Source organism: Halichoeres trimaculatus, unplaced genomic scaffold, assembly GCF_033239565.1.
Source record: "Halichoeres trimaculatus isolate MK-OKI-2021-1 unplaced genomic scaffold, fHalTri1.1 fHalTri1_scaffold_19, whole genome shotgun sequence".
Classification (NCBI taxonomy): Eukaryota; Metazoa; Chordata; class Actinopteri; order Labriformes; family Labridae; genus Halichoeres; species Halichoeres trimaculatus.
The window spans coordinates 10,221,661-10,249,411 of NW_027437197.1; the positions used below are offsets into that span (position 1 = coordinate 10,221,661).

Below are 27,751 nucleotides of genomic sequence, written 5' to 3' on the forward strand. Positions count from 1 at the left end.
TCCCCTGAACACTGTGTACCTACTTCAGTGTCAGTCCAGGTTCAGGTGTTCCGTTTCTCATCCTGTGTGTTTCTTTGTTCCCCTGCTGCCTTGAGCAGAACTAACACATGTATATGTTTTATGTGGAAGTAATGCTGCTTCAGGATCCTGGCCTGAGGATTTGCATCATGTACCGTTCAGGGTATCTTGTTAACTTGACAGTAAGGAAGCATTGGCTCAATGAAGGAATGAAAAAGCAGGGAACAGGTTGCAGATGAGTAACAAAGCAACCAGACACCACAATCTAAAATGACAATATCCCACATAAAGGGGGAATCACTGAGCACTTAAATTCGGAACAAAAAAGATGAGAACATCTCAGACTTTTCAACAGAAATGTGTTGTGAATACAACAAGCAGTGTAAAAAAAAAAACCTTTTAATGTAGCGTTACTGATGGAGAGCATGGGAGATATGGCTAAATGAAAAAATAACAGCACTGAAGAGGATGGTATTATAAACCTTAGATGTTTTTTTACCAGGGAAACAGAGCTTCCTGAGGTCTTTGGAGTCCTGTTGGGTTGGATCCAGCTGCTTGTTATGTCAGCTGTGGTGTTCTTTAATAAAGCCAGTATACAAGCACTGTGGGTACATTCAACTCAAAACTGACCCAGCAGGTGCAATCAAAAATAGATCTATGCTTTACATGTAAAGGGATGGATATACAATATCTATAGCTGGCAGTTTAAAATAACAAACTGAGATCTCCATGTTGTTTTAACTGCAGTGACTGTAGTTTGGAGAACATGTAGTTTGGTTAATAATCCAAATGAAACTTCTCCTGACGTTAAAGTCTGTTTTAATTTTTTCTTGACGCTTAAGGCTGTAATGATCAGTTTTAAGTGAACTAGGTCAAGAGATCATGGAGCAAATGTTGTAGCCAGAGCTGGAGTGGTTGAAGTAGGATTATTTGAATGTATTCAGCTGTGTTGACATAACATGTTTCCCAAAGAGGTAGCCTGGGTTTAGTAACACAAAGTCTAGTTTCCAAATGTCACCACTGAGATGGAACCAGAACCCTGCAGATTAAAGGTCAAGTTAATTTGCTTTGTTGCTGTTTACGCCTTCTAAATAGATCACTTTATCATATCCCCTGTTTACAGCTTTGTACGCGGTGATGGCAGATTAAAAAGACATGTGAAACATTCAGTGGTCTCTGTGGCAGATTTTATTGGGGTTTAATGAGAGGGCTAATTGTTTCTTCTTTTCTGCAGTGTTACTGCTGCTGGTGGATGATCGATCAGCTCCGACATGGCCAAAAGGAAGATGGAAAGCATCGGATGGAGCTGGATGGTGGCAGTTGTTCTGCTGTGTAATCTAACCAAGGTAAAACTGCTTCAAAACACTACATTTGTCTTTATTTGGAAAGAGAAACTCTACCTAACATTTCTTCAGAAATTCTGACATCAACTTATTAGCATTGCCTTTGTCTCATAAATCATCACGTCAGTTTTAGTTTATTTTGGAGATATTTTGCAAAACCCAAAAGTAGCTCCAGGTCAGTTCCTGAAGAGGAATACATCAAAACTAATTAGAGACACTGGTTTGGCATTAACTTTAAAGAGATTTCCCAAGAATGGATTCATTGAAAGCTTTTGACTCCAAGTTTTGTCTTTCTAAGAATTTAACCCCATCCCATGTCCTGCTCTCTAGATATAAGCTGCTCCAGTTTGGTCCCCTTTTTATGGCCCCAATTAGATCCAACAAGAGATAGCTCAATTGATTTCAAAGCTTCTTTAATATCCATATCTGGGAATCTTTTGATGTGATGGAGAATTGTATTTAGCACTCACTGTCCCGTTGCACTTGTGTTTTTTATTATATATTTATGTCTCACATATACTCAGTTGTATATCTTACTATGGGGCAAGTTTTGAGTTGTTAAATGAGGTATGCATTTACGTCACTTCCCCTTGAGGACACGCCCACTTCAGTTAGACTAAAGGGCAAAATAAACCTCATTCAGCATTGTGTGGACACTTATCAGACTGCGACATACCAGGATGTAAACATCGTTTCATAATATTCCCTAATTTCACTTTGGTCATAAAATCTGTTTCTGTTAATCATAATTTATAGGTTCACTCATTATTTACTGTCTATATTGAGTCCATGTTTGGTCAGAACCTCAGTCCCAAACCAACTTTTTCATTGAATAAGCAAAGTCAAATCTGTATTTTGAGTATCAGCAGTTATTATTGCTTGTTTGCAGTCAAACCTGGTTAACTGAGGTTGGATAAAGATGGCACATTAATTACACACACGCAGACGTCGCTGGTGTATCACTGTAAAGTGTGACCCTGTTGACTGGTGACTCTCGGCCATTAATCACGGCTGCCGTCTGCTGAAAGTCACCAGTTAGCATGGTCACTGTTAGCGCCGAAACACTAGTTGGGCTGTAACTGTTGAACCTTGACAGAAGTTGCCTCTATTGTGTAGTATTGTTTTTGACAGCTGTCCACAGAAAAACTGTACATTTTGATGCAGCTAACAAGTTGAAGAGATGAGATGATTGATGATTTAATAAAGATAAAGATTTGATAAAGATTGAAGAGATGCGTGCGCATCTTCATGATGACGTAGACTGATAATCCCTCTATAGTCCCCATGATGGTATTTAAGTAAAGTTAATATCAAGCACTTATTACAGCACAGCTACAACTGCTTGTGCCTGAGTTACTCCCTATTTGGAAAAATGGGTTAGCCTCAGTTTAAGTTAATTTAAGTATCATGTTGAGAGCAAGGTTCAGAGTCACACAAGGATAAAAATGTTTCAGTAATGAAAAATATAGCGAAATGAAAAATACTAACATTTGTGGATTTCGTAAATTAAGGAATGATTTAATACAAAAATAAAGCGCAAATTAACTTTAACTGGCACAAAATGGGAACTGCAGATCCAGCTATGGTTGCCTGGATTGTTTCTGAAAAACAGTTTCTCTTCTCTGTGTCTTTCAGTAGCCTGTCAACAGATGGCTCTGATTGCTTTTCAAACATGTTCGCTAAATCGCACAACAGGTCTTCCCCATTTTTTGATTTTGTTTTGGAGTTTTGACGGTATTTAAGCCAACGCTGCCACTCATCTCCCTCTTTCTGCCACTCGGTGACTTTCGCTTGCTATGACATCACGTGCATACCCTCTATACCATCTTACTCCAAAAGTGCAGATTTGTGTTTTCATACCCTAGCTCTCTCTTTTTACAAGAAAACCACAACTTTTTAACACATTTTCTCTTTTCGTTCACAGATTTTTGTGAAGGCAAGCATGGAGGTCAATGAAACCCACCAGCAACATTCATCCAACGTCTACCATGACATGAGCCTCACCAGGAACAAGATTGTCACAGCACAGTTTGAGTGCTATCAGAAGATAATGAAGGATGATACTGACAGCAGGGAAGGTAAATTGTTGAATCCAAGTCACTCCTGGAATACACATAGTCATCATTTCATTCTTCTGAATATGGCAAATTCTATCAAATCTGCATGATTTAACAATAAAGAAAACTTTTGTTTAATAGTTGGTCTTTTGTGTACAGACGTGATTGTTTTTAACACCCTGTCTGTGCTTTTAGAGCCCATGTGTAATCGAACTTGGGATGGCTGGCTGTGTTGGGATGACAGCAGGTCAGGTTTTACTTCAGAGCAGCACTGCCCTGACTACTTCCAGGATTTTGATCCCTCAGGTAAGATCTGTGTATCCAAAGCTGTGCATTCTTGCTTTCACTTTTTTGTGGAATCTCATCAAATCTGTGATACTATATTGTTCTGAGTTGTTCTCAACTTTAACTTGGTGAAGCTCCAGTAATGTTTGATTTTTCACTTTGTCATGATGCACCTTTGAAGGGTAGAGTTTCCATATTTTGGGGGCAAAAGTAATCAGAACATCTTGTCCTGTCATCAGATACAAGAAAAATCTGTGAAATACAAGATTTTACACACAGCAAAGTTAGAAGCAGCATTTGTGCTGCCTGTTAAAGGTTACTAAATGTGTCATAAGACCAAAATGGGCAATTTACTGCAAGCTGTTAAATCATAGTAATCATGTGCATGGATTGGTCTTATCACTGCTTGCAGGGTTTCATGTTTATGAATGTGTTTGACTCAGTTTCAGGACAGGATTGAGACTTTATTGGACTGCTACAAAATCCCTTTTTTAACGATGCGTCAGTAACTTGTGTTTTCAAAGCTACTGTTCTGCTGAATGATACTAATTAACTCTTTCACTGCCATTGACGTCTATGGACGTCATTTTAGACGTCGAACGTCAAACGCCATTGACGTCTATGGACGTCATTTTAGACGTCGAACGTCAAACGCCATTGACGTCTTTAGACATCAATTATGTTTAATGGCTGGCAGTATGAAGCTCTCTGCTCTGAAAAAGGCTGGCAGTGAATGAGTTAAGAACTTTTTCCTTTAAAAATCTTTGTTTCACTTTTCTAATGCAGAAATGGCGACAAAGATCTGTATGGAGAGTGGTAATTGGTTCCAGCATCCAGAAAGCAACCGAACTTGGACTAACTACACCCGCTGCAATGAACACACGAATGAAGGCAGAGTGGTAAGTCACTCAATTAAATGTCTTTAAATACAGTCATACAAAAAGAGTTTCTGTTGGCTCTGACCTTTAATAGAGTTACTGATTATCAGAGCTGCTGAGAGAATAAAGACACACACAGAACAAACTGCACACAGCTTTTTCAATGAGCCATTCAGACTTTCTACGGTCTGCTATTTCTAAATGTCAACACGCTGCTGTAGTAAAAGATAAATGAGATGGAAACAAATCTAATCAAATGCTTAAGAAGAAAATATCATATCAATACCCAGCTTTTTATAAATATTTTGTGAGATCAGCCTGTTAATAGTAAAATAATCAAAGTAGGAAAATATGAAGGTGAGAAGAAAATGATAAAAACTTTAAGATTTTGTTATTTTTTCCTTCCAGACAGCCATGAATCTTTTCTACTTGGCTCTTATTGGACACGGACTATCGCTGACATCCCTCCTAATTTCTCTTGCAATATTCTTTCATTTTAAGTAAGTCAACAAACTTCCTCTTGAAGTGCCTCACAAAAAACTCTTACTCTTTGAGAAAGTTAATGGCACCTTGTTTTACTGTCCTCTTCCTCTTCTTGCAGGAGTTTAAGTTGCCAAAGGATCACGCTTCACAAAAACCTCTTCTTTTCTTTTGTCCTGAACTCTGTGATCACCATCATTTGGTTAACAGCTGTGGCAAACAACCAGGAGCTGGTGCAGCGGAATCCAGTGAGAACATAGTTTTTATTTATAACGTCTTTGTATTTTAAATTGATTTCTTTATTTTTTTGCATGCAGTTTAAGCTGGTCCATTTGTCGTTCTAGTATCAGAATTTAGATGCAAATCGGGGCAAAAGCTTCCCAAAAAAATGCACTTTGGGGATCAAGCTTAATGGTTTTTGTTAGATAACTTTCTTAATTTCACATAGCAGTAAAAATAGAGCACAGCACAGGGAAATAGAGAATAGTTAGAGATAATCATGTTTGTGTCTCTCCATCTCTCAGACCAGCTGTAAAGTGTCCCAGTTCATCCATCTGTATCTGTTTGGCTGTAACTACTTCTGGATGCTGTGTGAGGGAATATACCTGCACACTCTGATCGTGGTGGCTGTGTTTGCTGAGAAGCAGCACCTCATGTGGTACTATCTCTTAGGCTGGGGTAAGTCAATACTGTTTTTGTGTCAATGCCAGTAATTTTTTTTTTTTAATGAGACTTGAGCAGTTTACAAACCCATTTTCTACACCGTATAAGTATTGGGGGTTTGAAAATGTACACACAGACGCCCATCTTTACTTTACAAGTGTTAAAACTTGAGAAAGCAACGTACGGCTTCTTCAAAGAGAATTGTGATAAAGAGAAGTTTGAAGCTGACAGTGTTGTGTCTTTTCCCCACAGGCTTTCCTCTCATTCCAGCTTCTATACATGCAATCGCTCGAAGTTACTACTATAATGACAAGTAAGTATGACACTTCAGGATTCAATGCAGGAAGATGAAAGCTTGTGACAGTAAGATCAGTCCAATGGGTTTATTGACCTTCACTTCCAAAAGATGTTTCATATTTAACAACATCTCTATATTCAGTATATTAACCCTTTGATTCTCCCTTTGAGTCTCTGTTCAAAAAAAGACGCACTGAAACTGAAAAGAGTGTATCTCTTCATCTACAGGGTTTATTTGAATCAGTCTGGTGCCATAATAAAGGGAACACTTCAGCAATTTGCTCAGAGGTGTCAGTATTAGTATTTAGTCCCTGACTCAGAATAATAACTCAATTATTTTTTATGTGTTTTCAGGGGCGATCTCAAAGTCCCTTAATTAGAGGACCTTAGGGTGTAAAGGGTTAACAGGACATGTCATGTTATGCGAAGACATGCTCCAGTATCATTTTCACTCTCTGTCTCTGATCTCCTGCAGAGCATGTGTCAGGTGCTGCAGGTTGTTAGTTGACAGAGGCACAGGGTGATAAATCATTAATGTGTAATCATTGATCTTACAGCTTACAGTAAATACTGTAGAATGTAATAAGAGTTACACCCACTCAGGTGTTGTTCATGAACGCAGTGTGGGTATCACTGACGTTATATGTGATATAAAGCTCATTTGAGCCAGGTATGATCAAAGCTTTTTGGAAGATTCTGTATTCACCAGCAGCTCAACAAACCCACTGATCGACAGCTTTCCTCAGCAGCCTTATGTTTAATTCATGCTGTTGATTTAAGATTTAAATTTGTCCTATCTCCTCTGCTGTAGCTGCTGGATTAGCTCCAAAACATCCTTACTCTACATCATCCATGGCCCCATTTGTGCTGCACTTTTGGTAAGAAGTTTTCTTGCTCCTATTAGCTGAGCCAAAGTTAATCATAACAATGTGCAATTGCTAAAACTGACTGAAATTATTGGGCAATGTGCAAAAAAACAAGTCTATGTTTGTACTCCTCTGAGAGGACACTGTAGGGGGTCTGAAGCAGAACATTGTTAGAAAGCATGCTTTACAGTGTTTATCTTGTGAAATCAATGCATCTGCCTCTGTTGGGATCCACCCACTGGTCCCGTCGGCCCATGTTGTGTTCCAGAATTCAGCTAATCAGCACGCACGCACGTTTCAGTGAAAGATATTCCCTCTGGACTCTGGCAGGACTGAATGTTTAACTCTCAGGCCTCAAGCTTTCTGCTTTACCTCGTGCTGTTCTGCTCATATTGTTTCTTTTCTTCACACGCGACTTCTCCAACACAGTCTATGAATGAAAGTGTAGATTTTAAAGATTTATTTTTTGGGGGTGAACTTCTTTTTTTGTGAACCAAAAGATAATGTTTTTTTAATGTTATTGTTCCCTGAAGGTCAACCTCTTCTTTCTGCTAAACATTGTCCGAGTGCTCATCACCAAACTGAAGGTGACCCACCAAGCAGAGTCAAGTCTCTACATGAAGGCGGTTAGAGCCACCCTCATCCTGGTACCCCTGCTGGGTATCCAGTATGTTTTGCTCCCTTACAAGCCAGAGGGACGGGTCTCCTCTGAAATCTACGACTACATTATGCACATACTGATGCATTACCAGGTAAGACCACAGCCAGTCATCATGGTTTTATTGCAAATCCTGCAGGATAAGAATATCAGGGTATTTTTAGCTTTACATTTCCTGTTTAAAACAAACACAGCTGTACGTTGTGTCATGCTTTTAAATGCATACCCAGAGTATATTTTTAGACTGGTATTTGAAGTTTATAGTGTGGTACATGTAGCACTGTGTTCCTCTGTAGCACAGACAGTGTAGTCCTTTTGTCCTTCTAACATTTGGTTTATGTGTTACAAAAGACAACATGTCAGTGACACCTCTTTTGCAATGAAAAATATATTTATTCTTTTCAAAAAGGAACCACAGCAGAGAACCAAATATTTTCTTTGCCTTCTGCTGAGAATTCCCATGAGCCAGATTTTTTTGTAGAGCAGGAAAGAACAACAGGAAGGAAAACATGAGTTATCTAAGCTGAAAGGAGGCTGAAATTAGTTGGAGGTTGGCGAGGTGTTATCTGATCGTGCTGTGCTGTCCTGGCAGCAGGCAGCACCACAAGAACTTCTTGAGCAAGACCACCCATTAGTTCCCAATATGTGTTTAACGAAATGTTCCAGTCAACTGCTTCTTAGTCCCTAAAACAGAGGCATTGTTGATGTTTATTAACAGATAATTCGGAGTAAGTTTTTTTTTTTTTTTCACTTCAGGGTCTGCTGGTGGCAACCATCTTCTGCTTTTTCAACGGAGAAGTAAGTTTGAGTCACACCCTTGCACTTTGTCCTTTTCGTTTCTTAACCTATTATTACATTCCCATCCACACGTCCCCATTGTGATCAGGAATTAACTGGCCCTTGCCTCTGCATGACCCACTGTGACCCACTGGGTCGAATAAGTGGGATGTCTTTGGGGGCAAAGAATAAAGAAACAATAATAAAAAAAAAGAAAAAATGAGAATGAGTATGATAAATTCTGATGGTTTCGGTGTCTTAATCTGTATCATAGGCTGTGGGAATTGCTTACCCTTTTAAAATCACATTGATATTGAATTATTAAGATGTAAACTGCATACACTTTTAGCGTAATAAATAACTACTATATCTTAAAATGCCAGTTAATAAAGCACAGAATTAATATGAATACTCAATGGCACCAGAAGGTTTATTACCCTATTTATGATAACACATCAGAGGTCATTCACATTAAGTAGAGGTTTAATAGTGATGCCCATCACTCAGATATTAAAGGGGCTGTGAGGAGTTTGAAAGTGATCTTGAAAAAGTCTCCCTTCTAGATATATGCCTGATCGTAATCCACACGCTACAATGAGATTATCAGCGCCAATATTGCTGGTTACATACTATTTTAAATTGCTACTTCTTAGCTTCCTTATTGGGTTGACCAGGACTGATTAATCTACAACACGTTTAGGTCTCTATGACAACACCACACCAGCTGACAAAGTTTAGTAGTGAGAAGAGATAAAACACAGAGATCTGTGTTTTTCTTGACTAAAAATGATTTCTGTGACAAATTTTGTAGTGATGGTGGACACAGGAGCCTAACTGTCAGACAGAAAAAGGACAGAAGAGCAGGGGAAAGCTAAACGGGAGAGTGATACAGCCAGAGCTAAAGGCTATTTAGCCTCTACCTTGGGTTGTACCACTCTATAACACAGGGGCTAGACTGTTAGTGCTAACATTCATTCCAGCCCGCAGTCAGCAGTTATTTTGCAGTGGTCTGTTCAAACTTGAGAGTCTATCAATAAAATGAAGGTTACGTTAGCTCTGCTTGGTAGATGACTGGCAAGATATAGCTAACCAGGATTTGCTGACGTAGCAGCACCAGGCTAGCTGCTAAACTAAAAACTGAAAGTGTTTGCTTGATGTCACGTTAGCCTACAGATACGTTGGAGCACTGGGCTGACGATGTTGCTAACATTTAGCCGGCTGCTACAACGTTTGATTGATGTCACGTTTCAAACCGTAGCACTACGTAACTGTAAAAGGCGCGTTGTATCTAGTAAAAAGTAGTCTTGTTTCAATCCAATCTCCATTTAATTCCAAAACAAACACAGGCCTCACTAAAAGTAATTTACGACAGTGTGCGGGGACTCTGGGCCACAAGGTGGTGAGGGAGTACAATTAAAGCAGATCATCCTCATAGCATCCTGAAGAAGATAACTTGTTTCATGTCTGTGCATTTATTATCAAGCTTAAGCAGAGAAATCATTTGTCCTAGCTTAAAGATTCAAAGCACAGAAGGGGTCAGCTGGACTGTCTGCTTCACATTCACAAACACTCAGTCAATAACAGACAGGCAGGTTTTTTTTTTCATTGATGGGAATTCAGGAGCAGTGTCATTTATATGTGCCTTTTCTGGTTAGGTACAAGCAGTGCTGAGGAGACACTGGAACCAGTATAACATCCAGTTTGGCAGCAGCTTGGGAAACCACTCCGATGCGCTGCGTTCAGCTTCCTACACAGCGTCCTCCATCACAGAGGTACAAGGCTGCTACAGCATCGATGGACACTCAGAACACATGAATGGCAAGAGTTGCTATGACACAGACACCTCCATGTTGAAGTCAGACAGCCCCTTCGCCTGACGACAGCGATCGTCTGAAGCCCTTTCCCAAGCATCACCCCTTGAAAACTGCAGCAAGTTCGGACCTTTAGGTGAAATGTAAGCAGCAGGACGAGAAAAAGGATTTCTTACCGTGGTCACAGCCACCTGAAGGAAGTGATCACCTCTCTGTCACACTGACACGGGAACATAACTTTACAATGAGCTTCACACGACTACTTCTGCGCTCTGTTTTGTCACTGATTTGCAACTGAAGTGCTTCACTTGAACTGAGATGCATTTGGAAAACCATGTTCTGTCCGAGATAAACAGGTAGTTACAGCTCAACCGTCTTTTCGTGCACAAAAGCCTTTTGATACACACTGTAAACTCTTTTTAATGTTTAGTGCCAAACTACAACATCCCTGCCTGCCTCATCAGTTTTTTATACAGAAGTAGGTCGTTTAACAGGAGAATAGAGCGATATTAGAGCTAAATCTTTCACTTAATTTATCTGAATATATTGTTTATGAATATACACGACATTAAATACCACTCAGTATTTATTAAAGTTGACGAGCTACATTTTTGCAAAAGTAGTCAATTGATACAGATAGAACTTAACGCTGGCGCTGTGTGATATTTCAGTGTTTGTTTTGATGTAAATGAGGATGGCTGACCGAATCATACCTAGCATCGCTTACAGGATTCATTTTAATTTAATATTATTTATAGATGTCATAGTAACATATGAGGGTGTTAAAGTGATCTTTATGAAAGTGTCTCGTCACATACTCCAATACTCTCATCTACTCATCACACTTGAATGTAACAGTTAGACGTTGAAGACTTGGTACAGGTCACATCACATTCCCACTCACTCCTGTCTTTAGCCTTACATAAGTTTGAGCAGGTGTTCAGACAGACAACAGCACTGTGTTCGAGAAGCATTGGGGTGTGTTAGCCAAGATAAAATGAATCATCATCCAGGAAAGCAAGTTTTACTTATACAACTGTTTGCTTTATATAATACAGATTGTTTTTATGCTGTTTTTTAAAACTTAAAAACCACTACAATGAAATAAAGATGGCTGTCAAAGTTGTTTGAATTCCAGCCTTTGAATCATCATAAATAACTCAGATTATTGCCTGTCATATTGGCAGTTACCGATAAGTATTTTCTTTACGTTTCTAATATCCTGCATCAAAACCAAATATAGTTACTTTCAAAAACAGGGAACAGGGAAAACCATAGTCCACAAACGAATAAGAGACATCTTGGTGGTTATGTCCACTTCTTATGGACTGCTCATGACAAAGCTGGGACGGGGTTTTCATGAAGTGCTGCTGTCGGTCTGAACACATCACTGACGTAAACTGATGTCGACACTTGGTCAGAAAATAACTTACTTATTATCAGTTATGTTGTCATTTCATCCAACTAAACACATCCTTTCTTAAGTTTGGAACATGTTTAGACCACAGTGCTGGGAACATAAGTCACTATCAGCTGATGTAAATATGTTTTTTTATATAAATATATATAAATCTAGATTTTCTGAAAGGAGAGCAAGTTGAACTTGTGAGTGTGTGTGCATGATTTATATATACAGTATTTATTAGTACATTTATCCTGCAGTTTGAGCAGCCATCTTATGTGACAGTGTGTGGGGCGTTGTTAAAGAAGTTGTTTGTTCTTCTGTGTTAAAGGAAGCAGGGGCTGGCTAATGTGCTTGTGTTGCCAATAGAGGCGAGTGACAGGCTTCTGTTCTTCTCTGCCCAGAGTATTTCTTATTATCCTCCTTGCACCTTTCTGTGTTTGCCTAAATTTGAAAGTGAGGAAAGAAAAATTTTAAATTGTGTCTGTGTAAGTCATGCATGCTGAATCTTAACACACAAAACAAGCTGAGCCTCCGTATGGAGACTTATATCAGAACTACCAAAGGGCAAGTTACTTTTCAGCTTCAATGAAGAGAAATGGAACAGGTTAATACACTTTCCACTTAAAAAAATACTGTTCATCATTATTTACATTCAAGACCCAAAAAAGAAGATGCATGGTTTACGACAGATATTTCAAACGTGAACATAACTTGGACTGGGGGTGGCTAAAGGTGGATGACAAGGTCTATCTTCTGTCTTCTTATCTGAGCTGATAGCATTTTAACTCAACTTCCAAACTGAACTGTTACAGGGCTTCATCATCCCATTGCCTTCTCATTTAGAACTCTGAGTATAAACTCAAGAACCTGTTGCATGCACAGTCCAAATCTGTCATTGTCCAAAAAAGTGATTCTTCTCTTTGCATGATGAATCATCCCTCATAATTCTTGCTTTGCCTTTGTAAGAAAAATTTCACTGTCTGAATTTTATGATTGGTCTTCTACAAAGCTGAGTCAGCTTTAAGCACTTAATTCTTCACACAACAGGGACAGTGACTAATTTTAAGGAGACTTATTTAATAATTCTACCTTCAGAAATGGCTGCTAATGTCTGAGTTAAAGACAGGGTTGTTTTCAGAGTATTCAAAGAGGCCCAGTGAGCTGAGGCAGTTTGTATTATTTAGCATCACATCAGCAGGATCTGTTGGGTCTTTGCATTAACATCTGTCACACTAATGAACTGCAACAAGTGACTTGTGTAAAATAATGCACTATGATGTCTTCATGAATCACATTACTTGCTTGTGTGGTGATGCATCATAAACACGAAGGAAGCTTTGATCTTTTCAGCACAAGCCAGAGACTCTGGCCCAGGTATTAGCTCCTTTGTACCATTTAATTTGTGTATTTATGTGTGAAATATTTTCATGTGATTCTCCAGAAGCTTTGTGACTCTTTGGAGATAAATTGTATGAAAAGTATGACAAAAGCATTGAGGACAATGTCTGTAGTTTTTGTCCATACTGTACTGTATTTACCTTTGATAGTCTTGACACGTTGACTCCACACTGCTGTTTGAATGTCAATGGTTGTGTTTATTCTCTGGATGTGGAAAAGCATATACATAGATATATGTAAAATGTCTCTTTTTTATTTCAATGAATTACACGATGTTGCTATCTTGTGTGTATCTGAATACTAATACAGTTTAGCACAGCACCAGCCATCAACTTTTTTATTTATTTGTTTCAGATGTTAGAGTATTGCACACTTGTGGTACACACATCATCATGCATATTTGTGTGAATAACACTGGACTTCATTTCAAATGGGCCAGACCAGGACCATTGCTCATGTTCCTACATCCCATGTTCAAAGCATTTAAACATCAGTACAACAAATACATAAAAAGACAAGACATAAACAACACAACTTGTGATTTCACCACATTTTAAAGAGTGAATTCCTACCAGGTCACTTACTCTAAACACTCAGACCATATGTTTACTGTCATGTGTACAGGACTGTTTAGTGTCAAAAAAGCAGAGTCTGCCAGATTCAAGAAGAACACAATGCAACTCACTTGTGTATCTGAAATGACACTTTGGTAACTAAGGTGGGGCATTTTAAGAAGAAACAGCTGCTACATTGGCAAAAAAATCACCTAGGAATCTGTAAAGAGAAATGAAAATGATTTCTTGGAAAGCCTTTCAGTTCCTTCATACACTCTTTAGTCAGCAACGTGAGAAAAATCTAAGGAAGAAAAAAAACGCAACATAAAGAACTGAGACAGGGATGATTCATTAAATATTTAGTGCTTAAAAGGATTCACGTTTTCTCCACTTTTATTTCAGCAGCGAACGGCCCTTAACCACACTCTTTTTAAATTCCTTAATAATACATTGTCAAAGCAGAATCAGTGGGTCTTTCCACTTAACTTAAGAATTAGGAGACTACCTCAAATACTTTGTTCAAAAAAGTAATTGCATGGCAGGAAGCAATTTAGCCTCAGTGTCTGTTAATTTTTTAGCAGCCACATTTATTCTCCTCTGATGAGATACTGAATGTGTGATCACCCGACAAGCTTCCAGAATGTCAATAGTGGCAGAATATAAATTGAGAGTACTATGAAAAATAGGGGAGAATGCAAAGGTGCATGAAAGTTACAGCCAGAAATTTATTTTACTCCACCAAATTATGATTTCTGACCTTTTCTGGGTTATGTAATTAGTATTCTGGTTTTTAAACAGACTGCTCAAAAAGGCTGCTTTTGCACAGCTTTAAAAAAAAAAAAAAAAAACATTACAAAAAAAAAAAACTTTTTGGTCACAATGGCAAGTTGTCATTGTCTGCAAATATGCAAATAAGAGACATGACTGAGCATGTTTTGTTTGAGTGGTGAAAAAGAAATGAAGAAAGGTTACTACCAGTAAGGCCAAATTTATACAATACATGAACCCAAGAATATTAAACCCAAAAAAAAGAAAGGAAAAAGAAGGAATTTTCTAAAAGATTGATTTCTGCTTAGAATTGACAGTTATACAATTTTTCAGAATGTTACATCAAAAGGAAAAATGTTCAAGTAATAAATACCTATCATCAACAGAAAAAAGAATCGAAAAACAAAAATCTTTTTTGCAGTTTCTCACTTTAAGTGATGGGTCTCTAGGGCTAACAGGATAAACAACTATCGAGGAGCTTTGGCTAACTGAAATACGTTTGGTTGAATCATGTTTGATTGTCCTTTCAGTGTTCACATTGCTGAGCTCTCATCATATTTTTATCATGACAGAAAAGGTTGGAACTGTCATGATTTATTTGCTCATATTTTCAAAAGAGAACAACTTGGTTTTACAAAGAAACGCATTAAGATTTGGATTTGAAAAATATGACAGCTCAACCCAGCACAAGGATTAACATGTTTAATACATCTGTCTCTAATAAGTGGTTTACTACTTTGAAATGATTAACTATTGAACGAGTGTAGTCCTTGTGGAACATTTAGTGGTGAGATGTTATGTAAGATTATGAAATACATGAGCAGAGGACTGCAAGGTGTCACAACAAGTATAAACAAAACTCCTTATCCTGAGCTCCAGTCACTGTCCCAAGGCCTAACTGCACATTCACAAAGAGCTCTTAATGACGTGTTATTTTCTTTCCTGTATCGCTTTTAAACAGACGATTCACCGTTGACGTTCGAGTAGACTTCTTTGTTTCAATGTTCAGTTGCCTTTGCACAAAAATGAGTTCATCCTCATTCACCAGCTGCTCTGCAATGAGTTCAAAAGTTCATTCACAACTCAATCTGCACTTTACAAAGCAACACATGGCTGAAGACACATTACCACCACCAGCCCCCTCTGTGTCCCATTTAGTCCAATTATAACTCCCTGTACCACTCATTTACTGCCGCTCCGCTGCCTCCAACAGCTCGGGCCGTGGAATTTCTTACCACCCTTATCTTGCTTTTCAAGATGTGGCGGCTTATCTGAGTCACAACATTACCTTAGCAAAAGTTGAGAAAATCCAAGACGTTTCATTTAGTGAGGAAAATGTTAGGAAACAAACCACCAGCACACTCTGCACTGGTGGCTTCTCTTCCTCTTCCTCTTCCTCTGTCTCTTCCGTGACCCGAATAAGTAAGATTACACACCACTGGCTGGTGGAAAAAAGAAAGTAGAGAGGCTGCTTTAGGGCACTGTCGCCCACGCTTAGCCTTACAAGCAGTGATACGTTTGTACAGTGCACAGGGCAACACAGGGGCTAATATACTGTTGGCTTTTTATACTTTTTGACTATAGGTTGGTTCAATTCACTTAGATTTGATAAATATATTTCTGATAGGGATCACAGCATCAGAACATCCAGTGATTTAAGAAAAATCACATTTATACAATGCATATTATCAAAGGTTACTTTTATCACGATTTCTGAATGGGGCGCAGGGGTAAAGGTAAGATAAGCAGACTTCCTCTAGTTCTCAGCCCATATCCTTTGCACACTGATGTGCCTGTTTCAGCCACAAAATTTACATCCAGTGCCAGACTTGCAACCATTTCCTCTTTGTAATGGATGTGTTAATTTAGTTTAAATCATCTGTGACAGTAAGGATTAAAGAATCAATCCAGTAACTGGCTCTGGTAAGTGGGTATTTCTTTCCTGCCATGGGAAATCATAATTCTTTTGCAACAGCAAGCATCCCTTGAGACCAAAATGCACTCCAGCAGAAAGACATAACCAAGATTTCTTAGTAAAACAAGTGGATGAGTGAAAGTTCCCCTCTTGATCATTAGTCCTCGTTTATATCAGTTTCATGCCAACACAACAATAGAGGCTCAGTCCTTTACATTACCTCACGGCGCGAGGCTCCACAGGATGAGAAGCCCCGAATGTGAGTGTTTTTCACTTTATCTAATCACCCCTATCCGGTCCCCCTCCACAACAGCAGAGGAAACAGGACGAAGGGAGGCTTTTAGCCTAATGAAAACATTTACTGTCTCTTGTAAGGATAGCTGCTGCTGTGTATTTGTAGGGGGAAGAGCCGAATCCACTGGAAAGACAGTGAGCAAGACTGTTTACCTTTAGGGAATCTCAGAAATTACAATTAACAGGTCAGACAAGTGGACTTTTAAAGAATGTGGGCTGAGTAAAGCACAGATTGGATTCAGGGAACGCCAACTGGCTGCCGCTCCACGAGTGAGAAGATACAGATTTTATTTGAGTGGTGTGACTCAAGCTTTGGACTAACCTCGGCATTATTAAGAGATTCAAAATCATTTTATTTATGATAAAAAAAGAAGTAGCTATCTTGTGAACTCTCACTCTTCTGTGTTTTCTTTTTTTTCAGGGATGGGATTTTGGTGGATTTAATTAAAATTACAGAATTTGCACAGCATAGGATGTGAGACTAGAACATTAGTGAGTCAGTTTGTGAATACTTCAAATTCAACCTGCTTATTTGAGAAGAACAATAAGATGTCTCTGATTTTCAGGTTCTTAAAACAAATTGCCTGGAAAGAAATGCAAAAAGTATTGGCTTGCTAACAGAAAAAAACTCTCACTCTTGACTCAATGAACCAACTGACCACTCACATATACCACACAGATGAAGCTAGGGATGTTTCATCTGTGTAAAGATACAGATACAGTTGTACCTAAATTAAACTAGGTCATTTATTTGTGCCCAGCCCTATTCTGAACTCCATTTCTTTTTTCTTAAACCAGTCTCAGCCTGATTCTGCACTGAGGTCTTTCCCAGGTCTGTCTGGTTTACCAAATGTCATTAGTCCTCCTCTTGCATCACAGTCTTCAGTAAAATTTCCAGCCTACATGATTCACAGCAAACACTTCTTCTTCCAAGTAACAAATACGTCATTTTTTTAACCCACTTCCCGACACGTTATGTGTAGTTTGCCAGTTAAATTCCAGCTGCCAAAGGTGGGTGCATAGATTTGCTCAATGTGGAATTTACTGACCTATTGTGTGTCTGTGTTTCTTTGATGTAAGTGATTTCCTGTTGTGAAACACACAGTTACTAGCCTCCTGTATGCAATAACATAACTTTAATTTACAGTGGCTTCTGTACAGCTTGTGCAGGCTCAAGCTGTGGTTGAAAGAAAAGGTAACTTTGGAAACTTATTAGTTGGCAACAACATAACCAGGAAATTAAGTTCGACACTGTCTGACCTCTTCCCGGCACTATTTTTGTGCTTCAGGTCCCTATATCTCTCTCTTAACCCTCCTTGACGCATCTTTCTGTCCTGCAACTTCCCAGCAAGGGCCTTCCCAAGATCACAACATGGACAGGTGCACGTGTGTGAGATCCACACTGTTGCATTTCTCTCTGTGTAGCTTTCCATAGCTTGACAAAACACCCACAGGGGTAGCTTATGTGACCCAGTGGTTGGAGAAAATTAGTGACTACAGAGAATAATATGTCACTGAGAGGCGCTTCTTTGGTGAGAGGTAATCTGAACAAAGGATTGCTTGATGGAAGCAAGTCTGTGATAAAGCAGGAAACTGAGATCTTAACATTTTAAGGATTTAAAAGATGTGACATGTAATACTCATGCATCAGTCAAGTCTAATGCACCTTGACCTGTTGGGGTAGAAGTGTCGAGTAACTTTAACCAAATGCATATACGCGTGTGTGAAACCAGGCACTGATGAGCACTTGAGAAGCCTTTTTGTACCCATTACCAAACTCAGTGCATGATGTGTTCGAATGCACACAGTTTTCACTCTTTGCACACAGCATGGTGTCCAATTTTTATAATCGTTGTAGCTCCATGTATCTCCAAAACAATGAAGGGTTCTCATGCATATCTCCGGGTATGTGGGCTCATTGCAACATATCTACGCTTCTCCTTGCACGTTTAATAAGGAGCAGCAGCTGGTGGTGTAAGTGGTCAGTTGGTGAAACTGTGCTGTGTCTGTGGGTCTATATCTAGCTCGAAGTGCTTCCAGCAAGTCGCTTATGCACATCAGCCAAAAAGCAGTGCGTCAGCTGATGTGGGTAGTGTGATGACAGGTGTATAATAACAGTGGCATGGACGCTGCAGAAAGTGAGAATAGGAGGTTAAAGTGGGAGAGCTTCATGAGTCTGTAATAGGAGCTGTGTATTTTGGTTGAAGATTGCTTTTTGTTTATGCATGTTGCATGGTGTGCATGTTGAAATATTTACAGAGCAACATAACATCCTCATTGCAAGTCATTTGCAAGACTGAAACTAATGCCTTCAGATTTGCTTATTTTGGAATTATGTAGTCAATGCAAGTTGTGCATTTCTTTCCAAGGCAACGGACACACACACACTCACACAGTGACAGTCATACTTTCCCTGCCCTTGGATTTGACACCAGAGGTTTAGTGATTTAACTCCTTGCTAAATTTGTCACGGGAACCTGGAAGAGATCATCACTCCAACTGACACCATCAGCATTGGAACTAATTTTAAATTCTGATAGGCGAGAGATCAACCGTAAATCCGCTTTGTTTGTGCACAACTCCCCTTATACTAAAGCTTTTGGTTGTGTTTTTAGTTACCTGTGTTGTATTGTATGTAATCCACTGGGACCCTTAACCAATACTAATGCACAACTCTCAATATACCTGAAAAGTTGCATTAGCTCTCCTTAAGACTTGTCCAGTTGTGCTCACGTTAGTCCACCAGTGAAACCCCATCCAATCTCTTTTTATAAATGGCCATTGAATATGGAGTTCCATTTGTGCCAGAAACATGTCTTCATGTGCAATGTCTATGTCTACTGTGCATGTGACATGATATTGCCTATGTCTATTGAACACTGATCTGTTCTTGTCATTTGACTTTGTTATTACATTGTGTCGTCATGATGTGTTATTTGATTAACTGTTCTTATGATACGTTGTTTGACAGCGTCATGTTTTTTATGGTGTGCTGTCTTGATGTTTAGTTTGGCAATGTCATTATAAAGTGCTGTTTGACAGCTTCGCAACCATGCATCGTTTCTATGGGTCATTTGACAATGTAGTCGCTATGCACTTGGAATAAAGAAGTTAATACTTGAATAAAATTACAATCTAAGTTTTGGATTGTTTTTATTTTGTAAAGTTATTGGTGTTTGTGACAGGACGTGCGGTCACAAAGCATAACAATTTGTTAGACAGCATATTCAAAAGACACAAGGTAACGACGCATAGCAACAACATTGTCAAAACGGCCCATAGTAACGACATATAGCAACAACATTGTCAAGTGACACTTACAAACACTTTGTCAAATGGCACATCATGAGGACACAGTGTAATGACAAATTCAGTTGAAACAAGGACAGTTCAACATTCAATAGACATAGACAAATGTCATGGCCCATGCACAGTAGACATAGACAATGCGCATGACAACATATTTCTGACACAAATGGTACGTCTTAAAAGTCATCGACATAATTTTGGCACTAATGGAACCTCATAATTAAAATAATCACTGAACATATCAAAATTTGTACTCAATTGGTAAGCTATACAAACACAAACTGGAAACAAATACACACTTGGTCAAGGGTAATATGTTTCCCATATACGTGTTTTTTAGCCCCGACTTGCCTTGTCCCTCATTTGTACCCATCCATACTTTTCTCTGTATCATCTAAAGTGTTGTTATAAATTAGTTTGAAGTTGAATGCAACCAAGCCAGTATGCCCCTCACTGAATCCTTTGCTTGGATCACCAACAATTTGTTTTCTTTGCTTTAAGTTGGAAAAACAACGTTTCTCCAAGTCCGTCAGTCAGCACACGGAACAGAAGTACGCAACAATTTACACCCGGTGGAGAAACAAAAGAAGAGGTGGCATGTTTGTGGAGCCAACCATTCAGGACGTCTGCTAACAAGACAGTCTGCTGAGTGCAGCTCTGCTATCACACGAGGAAATGTCTACCCAGGTTTCTCAGTACTGAGGCGTCCACAACCATGAGAGAGTCTTCCTGCTATTGTGAGAAAGCACTAGCTTTGAGTATGTGTACCCTCTTTGCTTGTTGTCATAATGACAGTTATTTTTCTCCACCCTTATGTTACTCAGACAAGTGTGTGGTTGGGTGGTGATTGAGGGAAAGTACATTAGGGGAAGCAGGGAAAATATACAACTTACTGCTCCCTGTTCCCCAGAGAAAAAGACTAAGTGGTGGTTTCTCTGATCTAATTAAGTGCACAGTAAAAACAAATGGGCTGAATGTTGTTATGTTTAGGGATGCTGTAGAACCCTAATTGTACCATTATGAGCAATATGAGCATTTACTTAAAACACATCATTAAAGTCAGATAACTACACATTTCTTGGATATGTAACTTCTTACAACATCCCAAAACAGTCAGGGAAGAACACGTGTTAACATGTGATCCCAGTCTGTTTTTTTCCTTCTTCCAACACACAGACTTTGGAGATAATTTGTTCACTTGCAGCCTGGTATACCCCAACACTGAAAAGTGTGGTTGTAAAGTAGTGCTGCACGATTTGGGGAAAAGGTGCGATTTGCGATTAGGTGGACAATATTGCGATTGCGATTGCGATTGTGCTTGCGATTTAATAAAAAAAGTTGTGTCATGATGAGTCTACAGACTTGCTTGGTTATCATGGAGAAAAATCTGAATTGCATGTGCTGACATTGCGATTGCGATATCCTCTTTTGCAATTACGTAATTGCATGTGCTGACATTGCGATTGCGATTGCGATAATCGTGCAGCCCTATTGTAAAGTAGTATCTGCTCTCCTTTTGTTATGGTCATAATCCTAAAGCAGAATTTATATCTAATCAAACACTTGCGTAATGGTATCACACATTTGGTATTTATTTATAATGTGCAGACCTAATAATATTTTAGTGTGTTTATGTGGATTTAATGTCATAGGGAGATACAGTATCTGAGTTGCGGGTTTAGTAGGATCTGTTTTTACAGTATCTGTCACTCTGGAAACCTTGATTTGCCTCATTAACTTATTACAGTTTATAATCCTCTTCAGCCAAACGACCTTGTTCCATTAGTCAACAGAAGTACAGAGCATCAGGCAGTCGCCTCTTCGCTCCACCAGACCCTTTCAATCCGATGAAGTCATTACAGATTTGTATTTGTTTGATATTTATGACTCTGTACTAAACGGCTGTCTGTGCTGCAAGGACTTTATGCAAACGCTCCACACACCGCAGAAAACATTACTATGATCATCATAACCCAAGGAGACAGCTCTTTATAGAGTTATGAGCTGATCAGTGGTGAGATCAATGTGTTCCAAGCAGCTTGCAGTCAACTGAAATTATTCATATGAGTCATGCCAACAAGAGACAGGATAGGAGCATGCATCTTAATAAGCTCCAGCCTCACCGAAGTTAGCCAGAGGATGCAGAGTGGGAGTTGAGGGAATTTACCTGCTCACACTAATGAAATGTTTACCTGATGCTACATTTGCAGGTGTCATATTTTATGAAGGCTAACACATCTTTTTTTATTTTGATATCTACTCGTGAAAAGTAGCAACATCATTCTCAGTGACAAGTACAGAAGAATTATTGCTTCATTTACACAAAGCAATCATCATGAGAAATCTCTCCATGTAACTGAAAGATAAGTACACTTAGTTTGCATACAATTCAAATACAGCTTTTTAATTTTAAAGGAAGCAATTATTTACGTGCCATAAAATGTTAATCTGTGCTAGGGATGCACGATATTGGATTTTTGCCAATATCCGATGTGCAGATGTATCGAAACCCCTTTTGGCCGATACCGATACCAATACCTATACCGATAATCACAAGTTTGTTTGTATTTTTCACTGTAAAGACAGCTAAGTCTATCCTGTACTGGAATTTATATGTTACTCTTATTGTGACGGTCTTATTTGTTTAAGAAAAAAACATAAAACAAGACAAAAAAACATTTGATTTTACCATAAATAAGAAATGTATTATTTTTTCAAACTCAAGACATTCAGTATTGAAATACAGAAAAATACTTTCTTTAGATCACATGAACTTTAAATGTACAATGCATTTTTAAACATAACCAAGTTGCATTTGATTATTTTAGAGCTACTGTAACAACCTGGTGACAGACACAGAGCTCTGCAGTGCAAATAAATGAAGTGCTACATTTTATTTAAGGAGCTTAGTTCTCAGATGAAAAACAATAATAATCCTAACTGAATAGCACCTTATTGGCTGTGCCTAACAGCAGAAATTGTCATATCTGCCGATACCGATAAACGTGTTTTTAAGCTTTTATCAGCTGATACCGATATTGTGCCGATAATATTGTGCGTCCCTAATCTGTGCATTTTCCCCCCTTTTTAAGTTCTTCATCGTCAATACATTGTGTGGCATTAAAGGTCACTTTCTGTGGAAACTTGGAAAACAAAACAGTTTGTAAACTCTTCTAAAGCTGCACCATATCAAAGTATGATACTATACTAAATGTACAGAGATAAACAAAACTACAGCAGGATGTTATTTCAGTCTGTCTACAGAAGACCTCCCTGCTCAGATATTAAGAAATGTTTTTAGTATAAGGTTTGCTGGAACTGGAGGGTGTCTACAGTAGACACAGTGTTCTCAAGAATGTTAGGGGTGTCTCCTGAAGTCCACTGTCATCTCCACAGTCTTGAACAGGTTCAGATCCAGGTTGGTCTTACTTCTATTTGCTCAATGCAGGCAGAGATATACTCGTGTGAGAGATTGTCACTGGTACTGACCAGAGCAGCACACTGTGTACTGTAAGGATTGCATGAACCAGTGTAAGAGTTGGTCGTGTAAACCCACAGCTGTGTCATTATAATAAACTGTGATGAGAGTGTACAGCAATCAGCTGATTAGAACTTATCAAAATGTAGTACAGCTGATTTTTTTTCTCATAATTCAATCCAGTCTATATCTTTAAATAGATTCCAATGTAACGTTAGCTCAGATCTTTAGTCCCTGTTACCTTTTGAGCAACCTGTGACATCAGAAAGTAAGTCTACCTCACAGGGAGGCATAAACTGCAAGTGAAGAAAGTCTGCTCTGTTTCACAGGAACAAAGTTAAGCCTGAGGAATTCAAGAAAAATAAACATAAATTACAGTTAGCAGAAATGTTTTGTCTTCTCATTTCCTTTCTTGTTAATCATTTCATGGCCCTCATCTTTGTCTCTGGACCTTGTAACCCCAAAATGACACATGAGGCAGAGCAGGAGATGTAAATCTTAAATGTAAGTGCATGCCTTTCAGATAGAAATAACTTTCAAGGTGACCCAGTGACCCGATGGAAGATATATCACAGTATTCCAAAACAATCTAAGCTCTGTTGGCCTGCAGAGCTGATGTCATGAAAAGGTTGTTTCAGAAACCACGTCTGGAATGTAATGTTTGTGATTAAACCTTCTGTTTTACTGAAATGCAAAGTTGCTTCCTTTCCCAAAACCAAACATATCTTGTTTAATCTGCTGCACATCACCAGATAAGAAATTTCTGTAAACAGAAGAAGGATTGTTTACAACGTCCCTGCTCTCTTGTTTGCCCTCAGCACGTAATTGAATGTAATTAAGGAAATGATATTGAATTAATGACGGCTTTGAGAGTAGGAGTGCTGCAGAGCTTTGCATCAGAAGACTAACTGCAAAAACAATCTGAAGTTTATTATTACTCCAAAACAGAAGACAAGAAGTTCCGTTTGACTCACTTTTGGTTCCTTTCTACACAGAGATGAACTCAGGACCTGTAACAGGAAGCGTCTGCAATTAACTCTGTAAATTCAATCTGTTTGTGTAGAAGAGGAGTCTAAGGAGTATAAATGATGTGGCATTACTAAAACATGTACAAAATTAGTGTTTAAGCCTTCAGTACCTGTCTTTGGAGCTTTTGTTCAGTTATCGTTATCCAAAACAACCTTTATTCTTTAAGGTTTGAAATCTAAAAGTATGTCATAATTTTTTGAAACACAGATGTGCTTGATTTTGATTCAAGTTTGTTTGGAGAATTTATATAACCAAAAGACAAAAAATAACTTGAAACAGGGGAAAGAGCGTATCCGTTTCACTCATCAACAAATTATAATGATGTTTTAAGTACTTGGAGTTTTTCCCCTTTTGAAAGGCACATGTTCTTACTTACTGCAAAGCAGCTTTCATCTTCAGTGGTCTGTTCCTCTGGGGACATCTTATTTAGGGGAGATAGGTGATTATACAACACTTTCTTTTAATGCTTGAGTTTGTTTTAGGTCTAAGACTGAAAATATAATGCAGAAACTTGTAATGAGTAACATAATAAGAGTGTTGGGCTTAAAGTCAGGTTTTGTGTTAAGGGATGTGGAGGATGACAGAGAAGAGATATTCATGGATAACAATTTGCCCTCTGATGACAGAAAAGCTGTGACAAAACATGATCAACTTAAGTTCCACTTTTTCCTGGAACGCTTGCTCCCAGTATTTTCCTGTTTCCATGGATACATGTTCATATTCAAAGATTATTCATTCAATATTTCTCCTAACGGTGCTTTGTGCTTTTAAAAAGCATACGGCAGCAGATCAAGTTCTAATTCAACTTAATGATAAAGACCATGACTGACTGAAGGCTTGAGAAGAGCAACATTTATTTAAGAAAGCATTTGTCTCCATTTTGTGTAACCTGTGTCATCAAGAATTACAAAAATAAATATTTTTTTTAGCAACAGGAGAAAAAATGAAACTTCCCATGTTAAAAGTCTCCAGGTTGTTGTAGTTATGGAAGACATTAAAAATAGATATCTATGGTTGTGAAGTAGCTGACGCAGAGTTCTTTCTCCATTTGTTCTGGCAATGCAGCATGAATGAGTCATCATAACAATGACTAACACGACCTTTGAGCCCACTTAAAGTGACAGTCAACTCTCCACTAACAGAACTCACTCTCACACTATTACATTGATGGGAAAAAAAGATTTAAAAAAAGATAACACAGCCCACCCACGGCTTCAAGTACCCAGCACACAGGTACTGACGGGTTTCTGGAAAAAGTCCGGCCTTCCTCACTCAACGCTCATACACAATGTATGAATCCATTTCTACAATTGGTTTTAGGGTTTGAATAACTGGAAGTGCGGCATCAATTTGATGTAGTGAGGTTTCATGTTTGGTTAAAGCATGAGGATATGATTGGTTGTTTCATGCCTTGTTAAGCACATGGCTTTTTTGGGAGGAAAAAGCAGGATGTGTTTGTCTCCCACCATTTCCCAATCATGGATTAATAAACATTCATCATCATCAGTTCATCCATTCATCTATCCATCCATCCATCAGGTCATTTTGTCAATCACCTGCCCATCCATCATCCATTTATCTCTCATCCATTTAAGAATCGATCAATAAGCCATTCATCCTACTAACATCCATACATATACATCCTTCATTCATTCATTTGTCCATCTGTTACCTATTCATTCATCCATCCCTAACTTAGTCATCCATTGTGCATCCATCCATTTATTCATTTATCCAGCTCACAGTTTTAATACATCTTTGAAGAAAACAAAAAGAGAAAAAATTAAAAACATTGGGGATGTGGAGTATGATGAATTTTGATTTCAAATGCTGGTAGAATCAACACCATGCCCAGCATCATGGTTTAACTGAGGTAACACGTGGTGAAAGTGAAAACAACATCAAGCCTGACTGTGTTTCTCACGCAAGTTGTTTTCAAAGTTGACAACCCCAATAAGCAAAGGCCAGATTGTTTGTCTTTTATGTACAGCCAGCGAAAAAACGCTAATAAAAAGCTGCTGGAGGACCTGAGGCTACAGTTGGGCTCATGTGGAGTTTAACCAGCTGCCTCATCACATTACACTGCTGTTAACTCGAAAAAGAAGGGCTATCTATGTGAAGCTCCCCAAGGGCAAGAGTGAACTGAGCACCTGCTTTGCACCCTGTAGTCACCAGGGGGCCCTGGAACAGATGAGAACAGCTTTAAAGTTTTAAAGTCTTCTCATATTTGTAATATTTGCCAAAGATCAACAGACGTGTCACAAATCGGTGTCTGTTAGCATGCTAACAGATGCTAATTAGCAATATGTGAAAGTTAAAACTGATAAGATGGTTAACTTATCCCTTTTAAATATTCCTATTTGAATGGTGATTGCGAAAGGTTGAGGCTTGAATTAATAAGCACATATCTTTGGTTAATAAAAAAAACCTGATGACACTGGCCATGCTCTTGGCAGTCATGACAGGGTATGTTCATCCGCACTTCTCTCACACAAAGAACAATGAATCCATTCATGCCTTTTTTTTCTGTCATAAATAATTGCTGTGATAAGATTAACCATAAACTCCATTGTGTTTGTCACAATCTGTTTCCTGCCACTGTGCTTTGCTTATTTTGTGACAATCTTGATCTGACAGCGACAGTCAATGGGTTACAGCTGATAAATAATGTGTTCTGTTTGGATTAGAGGCTACATTTTCTGCCTCGTTATGTTAATTTGCCTGGACATGCTCAGTTTACAAGTCCTCCGATTGGTGGTAAAAGTACAGATTACCCTGATGCCATTCAAATCCCTTTCCTACAAACAGACAAACAAACGTTAAATTGAGGCTTCTTTTGAAAGGTTTCTGTCAAAAATGTTAAACCCTTTGAATAAATTCCCATACTTATTCTTCAGTCATAGCCAACATTCCTGCGTCTTCTAAAGAGAAAAAGATTTCTGGACGTCAAAGATTCATGACCTGGCTGGCCCCAGAAAAAGCTGACATGGGTGAGTCTGAAATGGAAAACATGAACTGTGCTGCAGCTCTGGGGCTCTTGAAAGATGAATACACTTTGGCTGTAAAACGTAGGTGTGGTGAGTGAAGATGAGAGGGTTTTGTGTCCTCAAGGCACAGGGTTGGATGGGCAGGAAGGATAAGGTGGAGCTAAGACAAACTGAGAGACACCAACACAGAATGATGTGAACATCATACTGAGGTCAAATATGTGCGTCACCTGCGCGGCTCTTTATGTGTTGCTCAGATAGCCACAAGGTATCAGTTAAAGCACAGAATACTGGATTAGTCCCCCCAAAAGGATGTTAAACTTTAAAAAGTTTTCCATTGCATTGTACAGCATACTGGTCTGGTTTACATATATTGTATATGCTAATTTTCCTCATAAAACACAATGTTCTGCTATCTTCCAATCTTCCATTCAGCTTTTCTCTAGGACTTTGTGAAACATCTACCCCAGAGATGAACTCC

The 27,751-nt window shown here is 38.7% G+C and overlaps 1 protein-coding gene across 1 annotated transcript in view; it reads left to right on the top strand.

Moving 5' to 3' along the window:
* The window catches only part of LOC141808566 (calcitonin gene-related peptide type 1 receptor), a 30,810-nt gene extending 16,697 nt beyond the window's left edge, over nt 1–14,113 (top strand). Inside the window, exons 2-13 of the mRNA XM_074695226.1 lie at nt 1,253–1,364; nt 3,286–3,439; nt 3,614–3,724; nt 4,490–4,602; nt 4,990–5,081; nt 5,183–5,309; nt 5,586–5,739; nt 5,977–6,037; nt 6,833–6,899; nt 7,421–7,639; nt 8,302–8,343; nt 9,978–14,113. Coding sequence (XP_074551327.1) covers nt 1,290–1,364; nt 3,286–3,439; nt 3,614–3,724; nt 4,490–4,602; nt 4,990–5,081; nt 5,183–5,309; nt 5,586–5,739; nt 5,977–6,037; nt 6,833–6,899; nt 7,421–7,639; nt 8,302–8,343; nt 9,978–10,199 — 1,437 coding nt within the window. The 5' untranslated portion in view covers nt 1,253–1,289 and the 3' untranslated portion in view covers nt 10,200–14,113. The remainder of the gene's footprint in view (nt 1–1,252; nt 1,365–3,285; nt 3,440–3,613; nt 3,725–4,489; nt 4,603–4,989; nt 5,082–5,182; nt 5,310–5,585; nt 5,740–5,976; nt 6,038–6,832; nt 6,900–7,420; nt 7,640–8,301; nt 8,344–9,977) is intronic.
* Nucleotides 14,114–27,751: the final 13,638 nt, after the last annotated feature.